This window comes from Dipteris shenzhenensis, chromosome 9 (assembly GCF_047967505.1).
Source record: "Dipteris shenzhenensis isolate YYH24624 ecotype China chromosome 9, Dip_SZ_1.0, whole genome shotgun sequence".
Classification (NCBI taxonomy): domain Eukaryota; kingdom Viridiplantae; phylum Streptophyta; class Polypodiopsida; order Gleicheniales; family Dipteridaceae; genus Dipteris; species Dipteris shenzhenensis.
In genome coordinates this window covers 47,125,362-47,134,030 of record NC_141604.1, presented here as the reverse complement: position 1 = coordinate 47,134,030, position 8,669 = coordinate 47,125,362, and the positions used below count along the sequence as shown (strand labels likewise).

Here is an 8,669-nt window from a genome sequence, read left to right as displayed (position 1 = left end):
CTTGCAAGCCATAAGGATTAAGCATCCTTAGAGCCTCATTGAGGCTCCATAGTTTGAAGTTATTAAAGGCTTTTGCTTGTAAAACATCTTACATATGTGTGTTTCCACACGTATATGGAATTCGATATCCAATTGTGTAAATGCTCATTGGAAGGTTTATGCGACCACCCTAGGGCTCTTTTATGTGACATCCTTTAATCTTATGATGATTTATTGAATTACAACACGTTGTAAAGCTACTTGTTAAGCAACCCCTTAATGCAAACATATTTGCTATTAACACAAGCAATTGTAAGGGTTTCAATTCCAAGCCAACGATTATGCTTATATATGTATATGACAAATAAAAATATTAGATTTAGACTCTTAAAATGCATAGTTAAGTAACATTGGGCTACATGGATATTATGAACATTGTATTATATAATTGATCTTCATTTTGTTTCAAGTTAGAGCATGAGCTCAATGTATAATTACTCTTGCTTTTACACCGTAATGACATTGGTCTAAAAGCTTTCCTCAATTGGAACAGGTTATATAGAAGTCCAACTTCATAGTGGAGAGAAGTTAAGTCTCTTTTGGGTACTATATTCTAAGGGATAAAAGTAACCAAGTTGCCATTTTATAAGCCTTTGGATATTTCGATGCTAGATGTCCACTTGAGGGAAAGTTGAGAATCTTTTTAGATTTTAATTCTACTTTTGAGATGCGAACATGTATATATTTATACAGCTATATAATAGGTAATACATAGGAGAAGAATAGAAATACACACCTCTTGGAAATAAGTTTCAACTACTACAACAAGTTTCTAAATATATGTAGATAAGTGATCATAGGTGATATCTATATATTGGGATTTGAAAGAAGACATACATATGCCAGCTTTAGTACTTAATAATATTAATGATGCATATGTATTAGCATAATTGCAATTGGGATTTGGATGTCTTGCACTAATTAGAATAAATTGTGAAGCTTACATTATAAAAATAGAGCTGACTACTAGATTAAAGACAAACATGTTACATAAAGACACATGTTTGGGTGCTATAAATTAACGAGGTTGTATAAATTACATGTGTAAAGGATGGTAGTAGTCATTCTTGAGAGCCATAACAAAGCAATATGACGGAGTACAATAATCAACAATAAAGGTTCAAAGACTTACTAGATAAGTTACTTTCTAACCAACTTATTAACGAGAAGCTACTTTCTAACCTCCATTCTTGAAGGATTTGCAACAATGCAAAAGTCCCAATTGAAAGATGTTTCTCATAACAAGTAACCTAAATATGCATTGACATCACTTAGGTTTGTAAGAATGGAAGGAGATTAAAAAAATACAAGGTCCATTTCCATCGAATTGGTAAATTCACATCATCATGGATTGTCTTCTAACATTATGAGGGTGATAGGGAAGCTAACTTAAGCAGTGCAAGATCACCCTTTGACCCATGGAGGGGGTTTTCGAACAAAGTGCGAATTTGAATAACCAAATAGGGTAGGTACTATGTTCCATTACATATAGCATATAAGTGAAATTCAATTACCACATGAAAGTAGAGGCTTTAGTCTTCCACCCCTTAGCTCTACATTTGTTTATTTTTTTGTGTACTTAAAAGGAATGTTCAAAAAAAGGCGAGGATTTACTATGAGGACGAACAACTAGGATGTGAAATGAGCGTTGGGTGTGTGGGCATGTCAATGTAATTGAAAATGGACTAGTTCAAATGAGACACTCAATAAGGAGAGAGAGAGAGAGAGAGAGAGAGAGAGAGAGAGAGAGGTCCAATGCTGCATGTGACTATTAAACCATAAACCATACCTATTAATAAGGGTCAACATTATGGTAAGCTACTTGTAGACCTAATTTTGGTGCTTTCAAAAACATCCACTTGTTTTGTCCGTACAACCCATGTGTGTGATTGAGAGAAGACAAAGGAACTTTAAAAGTCACAACGCGCAACCATATTCTTCCATAAGTAAAAGGCTTGTTCTCTACAGAGTTCTCTCTATCCATACAAACTTTTGCTCCTCAATCTTGATGGGAGAAGTGTGGGTTGAATCCGCTTCGATTTTTGTTGTCAATGTTAAAAAGACACGTCTCTCTCTCTCATTCGTGCCACTGCATTTATCATAAGCATCCTCCCTCTCTCTCTCTCTCTCTCTCTCGTTCTCTCCCTCCCTCTTCCTCATAGTTGGTAGTGGTTTATAATGATGTCTCTCTCTCTCTCTCTGTGCGGCCTCTCCCCCTCCTTGTTGCCTCTCTCTTTGCCTCTTGACTCTTACCACGAGTTTAGAAGCGACACCTCTCTCCTTCCCCCTGTCATGCTTACACACCTCTAATATACGTCATTGGTCTTGCAAACTAATTCGCCATGTGCTTGAAAGAGGCCAATCCCCCTCTTCGAGCTCCTTTCTCTCTCTCTTCCTCTCTGTCTTCCGCAATGTCATATGTCATGGCCAATTGGTCTCCCAAACGTGATTCACCATGTGATATAAAAGGGATGTTGAATTATTGCAAGAAGGGGCGTTTGCCGACGTGGAGGGCACGCCCCTTGGGTCAATGCATGCCGCACGTGCGGAAATGACGTGGAGGGGCGGTGGGGCCTGGTATGCGCTGGCACGGCCACGCGGGCGGGCGACGTGGACGTGGGTGAGCTGGCAGGGGCGGAGGGTGGAGGCCAGCTGGCGAGGCGCGTGGCCGACCCACTGAAAAAAAGAAAATAGTAAAAAATTGGCAGGCCCTTTTTTTGGGTTTTTTCTTTTCGGGGGGGGGCTATTTTCCACTCTCTAGAGGGGGTGCCGATTTTCTCTCTCTTCGGGGATGGCTGCTTTTGGGGGTGGCGAAAGGTGGTGGGATGGGGAAGACGAGCAGCCGAATCTGTGATTTTTGGCGATTTGGGTCTGCTTCCGGTGGCGCTGGAATGCTTCCTGCACAAAGGGTTTGATCGAGCTCCGTCATAGCCAGCCCACCGAACTCGATCGGAGCTCCCTCTTCTCCGAGCGTCTGTGTGTTGTCCGTGAGCGAATCTGTGCGAGCCAAAGCGAGAGAGAGAGAGAGAGAGAGAGAGAGAGAGAGAGAGAGAGAGAGGGGTCGTGAGCGAATCTGTGCGAGCCTAAGCGAGACAGGAGGGGGCGGCGGGGGGAGGACAGTTTTCATTCCTGTGAAGCAGCAGTGGCGAGAGAGAGAGAGAGAGAGAGAGAGAGAGCGCTATAGACCCTTGGGCATCATTGCTTGGAGAGAGGGAGATAGAGACGAGACTAGCTTGCTGTCTGCGGAGTGGCGAGCAATCGCGGAAGGGGGAAGAGAGGCTTGGACCTGGAGCATCATTGGCCAGCAATCTCGAGAGAGAGAGAGAGAGAGAGAGAGAGAGAGAGAGAGCAGAGAGAGTCTTGACACCTGTGCAGCACTAGCAACAAGCCAAGGGACATAGGAGAGGGAGGCAGAGAGAGAGAGAGAGAGGGGGGGGGGGGGGGGGGGGGAAACCATGACACCTGTGTAGCAGTAAAAAGGGAGAGAGAGTTGGGATCAGAGTGCTGGAGCAAGCAGAAGGGTGAGCAAGCAAAGCAAGCAAGCAAGCAAGCAAGGAGAAAGAGTCAGAGAGAGAGAAGAGCTCACTGAGAGAGAGAGAGAGAGAGAGAGGGAGAAAGGAGCCTTGGCAGTTGTGCAGCAAGCAAAGCTTTAAGGTCCTGAAGGCCTTAGGAAGGAAGAAGAAGCAAGCAAAGCAAAACCTGAACACCTCCCCCCCCATCTTCTCTTTTGCTAAACCCTCCTCCTCTGCAGCAGCAGCCCTTCTTCTCCCCTGCCTTTGCCACCCCCTCCTAATCCCCTGCTTCAATCCCCTCCCAATCATCCTCATCCCTCTCCTCCTCAGCCCCTCCCTTCCTCCTCCATCACCTTCCGCATCAGCTTCCCCATCCCCCCCCTTCCTCGATCCAATCACCCCCCCCCCCCCTTTGCTTCGCATTTCGTATGTTTCTTCCCTCCCCGCAATTTCTCCCTCTTGGGTTTCTTGATACTTCCAGAGATCGAACCGCCTCAGCGCTTGTCCATCGTGTGCTTGCCAATGCGATGCCTCGTCGTTTGTTGCGGGTCTTCCGTCGTTACTGTCATTGAAAATTTTGGGTCTCGGATATTGCGCAGCGATTAGTGCAACTAGATTGAATACGGTCTTGTGTTCTGAAACCGACATGCATCTTTGGCTCTAGGTACCGTTTCAAGACGCTGAGCCTTCCCCTTCAGCTTCAGAGGTGGCATGGAAGTGGACTCCGACTCTGAAAGTTGTAGCTAGTAAAAGCACTGGGCGTGTGATAAACGCTCCAACGCGTTCTGCGGAGGCCACCTGAGGCCTTTGAGTTGGTAGATTGTTCCTATAAAGGGGATCAAGATCTCGCTCAAAGACGTCACGCCAGGGTCCGTTTCCTCCCTTGTTACTGAAACTTGAAGCTGTTGGCAAATTCAAGTGAACCTTAAAGCGAAACCCTGCTTCCGAAGTTTTCCATACTTAATTTGGTCACTGAGTCTGTGTATCTGGAATTGGAGGACGGTGTCCTAATTTGCGGCACTTTGCCGGCGAATGTTGGTTAAAGATCGATTTGAAAAATTTGGAAGACCACTTACGGCAAGGTTTGAGGATATCTACTCTGTCTGCGGAAAAGTTCAGCTTGTTCATACGCTGGCACGAATGCTCGACTCGTCAGAAATTTCTATACAGGACCTCTATGAGATGCACTTTATTTCCTCGACTGAAGCATGGCGATCTGGAGATTGCAACTGGTTGGAAAGTCGTCTCTGAACAGTCGACAGTGGTTTGTGGGTATGGCTTTCCCGACGTTTCTTTGTAGCTTCAAAGCAGACCAGTACGACTTCTGGCGATTACAGATGATTCTTTCTGAATCTATCCATTTGGGAAAGACGTGAGACTGACAGGTTGAGGTATCCGATATGAGTTTCAATTACTGATTCTCTTTTCTAAGTGTTTGGGCGTGTATGGTGAAACAAAGTCAAATGATTACCGTATCTTTAGGCTCACTTGACTCAAAGAGGAGCAGTCCAGATGGCACTGGGGGATTTTGTGGCAATCAAACAAGGTTATGAGGAGGGGATCATGGCAGGACGGCAGATGGGATTGCAGGCGTCACTGGCCTCAGTGCCGAACAACTTTGAGGATGCTATTAGGAGGGTTCAAGGAGAGGGTGCCGAGGCAGAACAAGACACTGGACGAGAGACAGGTGTTAGTGGACGAGAGACAGGTGCTAACACAAGCATTGCATATTTGCCACAAACTGTCTATCTCAGTGACTTGCGATGGGATGCCTGTGAAGCTTCAATGTCAGCAGGACCTGCCGAGAGCGGTCTGGTGTCAAAATGGAGAATGAAGGATCGTGTAAGTACAATCTCTCATAGTCATCTTCCGCTTTAACCTTGTTTACTGGATATGTTCACGTTAGCAGATGTGGCCTCTTGCCATGAACGTCATTTCTCGCTGCTAACAATCTGTATGCTCTCTCTCTCTCTCTCTCTCTCTCTCTCTCTCTGTCATATGTATGTAGCACACATGCACATATACCCACAGTGCATACACATACGTAAATACATACATGGACATGAATCTATTATATAGTGAAAAGAGAGCAGTTTGACACATCAGTATCAAATCCTTAACATGTGAGTTGTTTGCCCGTGGCTTCTAAGGTCAATCTTGTCATGAGCTATGATTGTTACTTTGCTAGGTAATGAGCTATCGTTGTTATTTTGCTAGGTATCTATCCCGATGCTCATGTGCTTGTGTTGCATGCATGGGCAAGTAACCCTCTCATAGGAATACAGAGCTGAATGGAAGCTCAGCATCTCTTGCCTATATTTCAGTGCCCTGACTTCTGCTATGACTGGAGGGTTGTGGTGTAGGTTTCTGGATTGCTATTTTCACATTTGAACGTTGTGGGTCCAGGAGAGCATCTATTTGCCTTAGTTGGCGCTTTCAGATTCGTAGCTAGTTGATCGCTTGTTTCATCAAAAGATCCCTCTGTTTAGCTTGGAGGCAAACTTCCTAGATTGACCATTGGTTCATGTCTACATGGAAGAATAGAAAGCAACATCTCTCTCTCTCTCTCTCTCTCTCTCTCTCTCTCTCTCTCTCTCTCCCCCCCCCCCTTCACGCGCCCCCCAAAAAAAAAATCCTCCCCCCTGCGGGCACTCCTCTCTCTTATCGTTTGCCCATTAAAAAAAAAAAAAATTCGTAAGATGTGGACAAGTATACATGTCATGTGTGTAGGAAACCAAATGCTATAATTGTGGCCTGCAGTGCCCACTTTTGTGGGACATTTAAAGGAAAAGAACAGAGGCAAAAATATCTTTTGCGTTGTCCTTAATGCTCTGGCGGCTTGGATTTTAGTAGGTGGTATCAGTAGTAGAATGTTAATTGTGGCCTGCAGTGCCCACTTTTGTGGGACATTTTAAGGAAAAGAACACAGGCAAAAAGATCTTATGCGTTGTCCTTATGCTCTGGCGGCTTGGATTTTAGTAGGTGCTATCAGTAGTAGAATGTTTTGTACATCACAGTGGATCAATGTGTTTGTGTGTGGCTTTTAATGTGGTTAGCGAGGCTCATGCAGCACTGATGACGATTGCTAATGGCCGTCCCATGTAAATTAGATGAAAGCCACTCCTGTGAAGCACACAAAAATGTTGGTAGGTTGCTGACAGTTTGATCCTCTCTTTAACCTTCAATTCTCATCTCTCATACAGAGGCCTTCTATGTTGATTTTGTTAGTTTCCTCTTCCTTACTTGTCTGAAGTGTGCCCTGTGCCCTCTTTTTCTAAATCTTTGGGTGTCCCAAAATGAATGGTAGATCTCTGATTGCATGTAATGCATATTTTCAGCCTTTAATTAAAGGCTTAATATTGGGATTTAGCGGTCACCGACCCCACCTGCGAGCCGTGTCCCCAAGTGATAAGGACATGGGGGAGGGTGACCTGTAGCAGAGAAGGGCTTGAGAGAGATGCCACATGGGCAGAGAAGAAAGCTGCCACAGAGGCAGATCTGAGAGAGAAGGGAGGCTGCCAAATGGGCAGCATGCAGGCTGCCATACTATCATGGATGGGCTGTCTTACGTAGCACAAGGCCCTGGATGAGGGCTGAGGTGCTGGCAGCAGCAGGCCCTCCAAGGACAGCACATAGGACAGCCAACAAGGGCTGCCAGGGGCCGTCTATAAGTCTGCAGCAGGTTGGCAGAGACTGGAACTAGGTGGCTGGAACTAGAGCAATCCGCTGTACAGATCAGGATGGGTCTGCTGGGGCAGGAGTCTGGGCGGCAGAAGTCAGATCTAGTCCGGCATGCATACAGACCTATTACTCATGACAGAAAACTTGAGCATGCTAACTAATACCGACTCTGGCAAATCACCACCTGCACAAAGAATGCATCTGAGCCTTAGGGCTGAATACAAGTAGAAGTGATAGTCTTGAAGAGGCTGAAGACTAACTTGATGATCCTCCATAACGAGGCCGAAGGCTGCTGGCACTGATCCTCAATCAAGGGCTTATAGGTTGCTTGCTACTGCTGGCTGGAGGATACTGAAGACAGGAGCTGTGAAGCGATGTGGAAGAAGCTGATGCTGAAGAGGTGAGGGCCGAATTGCTGCAGCAGAATTGCTGATGCTGAAATGAGGGCCTGGAGGGAGGCTTTTATCAGGGCTCAATTTGGGGCCGACCCAGTCTGTAAGTAGCTGACCAGTCTGTAAATGGCAGAGTGGTCTCTTAGGCACATTGCTGTGACCCAGACCTCCTGCGTCCTTAAAAAAGGTTTTTTTGCGGCTGTTGTGACTTCTATGTGGACTGCCTACATGGACTGCTGCTCTCCTAGCTGCAGCCCTTGTAGCTTCTCCAAGTACATTTCCATGGGCCCACAGGTCCTCTGGACAAATATCCAGCTCTTTCATCTACTTTTTGAGCTTCCATAAGTTGGGGATAACTGTCTTCTTTCTACACTTGTAATTTAGTCCTGCGAGAATTCATGCACTGTGCGTTTACCTGTCCAGCTGTGGCCTGGCACCCTTAAAAGACCCTTGAGCTCGATGATATACTCTGAATAGAGCGGTAATGGTCCATTTGATATTTTTCAAAGCCGTTTATAATTTCCACATATGGAAGGGCTGTAGAAAAACAGAGAGAAAGATGTGCTTTAGGAAAAAGAGTCCACAACACAAGCACTTCACACATTCAGCTTCTGCAAATACTCAGAGAGCCAGTGAACTGAACTGTGATTTATTACATATTAGAACAAAATGACCAAAGGCCACCGTAGGGTTCCCACTGTGATGAGGAACCTCTGCTGCATCATAACCCCAGCTCCTTGTGACTCGGAGAGAGGCTTAGGTGGGCTAGGGTAGGCAATGAGGGGGACTGATGGACAAGAGGTGAGAGAGTGGAGGGAGGGCACTGGGCAGGCCTAATGTACCCTGATGGGGTTCACAGGCAGGCTTTGGCCTTAATATTTCAACACCCCCGCTCAGTTCCTGGCTTTGGGCCCAGGCTTTGAAGAAGATCTCCAGGTGCTCCCAAGAAAGTGTCCTTGTCAGAAAGTCAGCTAGATTCTCCTTTGTCGAACAATTAACATGCTCCATCAGGCCATCCTCAATTAGCTTTTGGATGAAATGACAG

At 45.7% G+C, this 8,669-nt stretch overlaps 1 protein-coding gene across 6 annotated transcripts in view; it reads left to right on the top strand.

Moving 5' to 3' along the window:
- The first annotated feature begins 3,502 nt into the window (after positions 1 to 3,502).
- The window catches only part of RAPTOR1 (Regulatory-associated protein of TOR 1), a 51,854-nt gene continuing 46,687 nt past the window's right edge, over positions 3,503 to 8,669 (top strand). For 4 of the 6 annotated variants that reach the window (XM_087379070.1, XM_087379069.1, XM_087379068.1 and 1 more), the window contains exons 1-2: positions 3,504 to 3,977; positions 4,216 to 5,393. In XM_087379070.1, coding sequence (XP_087235196.1) covers positions 5,064 to 5,393 — 330 coding nt within the window. In that variant the 5' untranslated portion in view covers positions 3,504 to 3,977; positions 4,216 to 5,063. Of the gene's footprint in view, positions 5,394 to 8,669 lie in introns of all 6 variants that reach the window. The other 2 variants (XM_087379071.1, XM_087379067.1) reach the window with 2 other exon arrangements.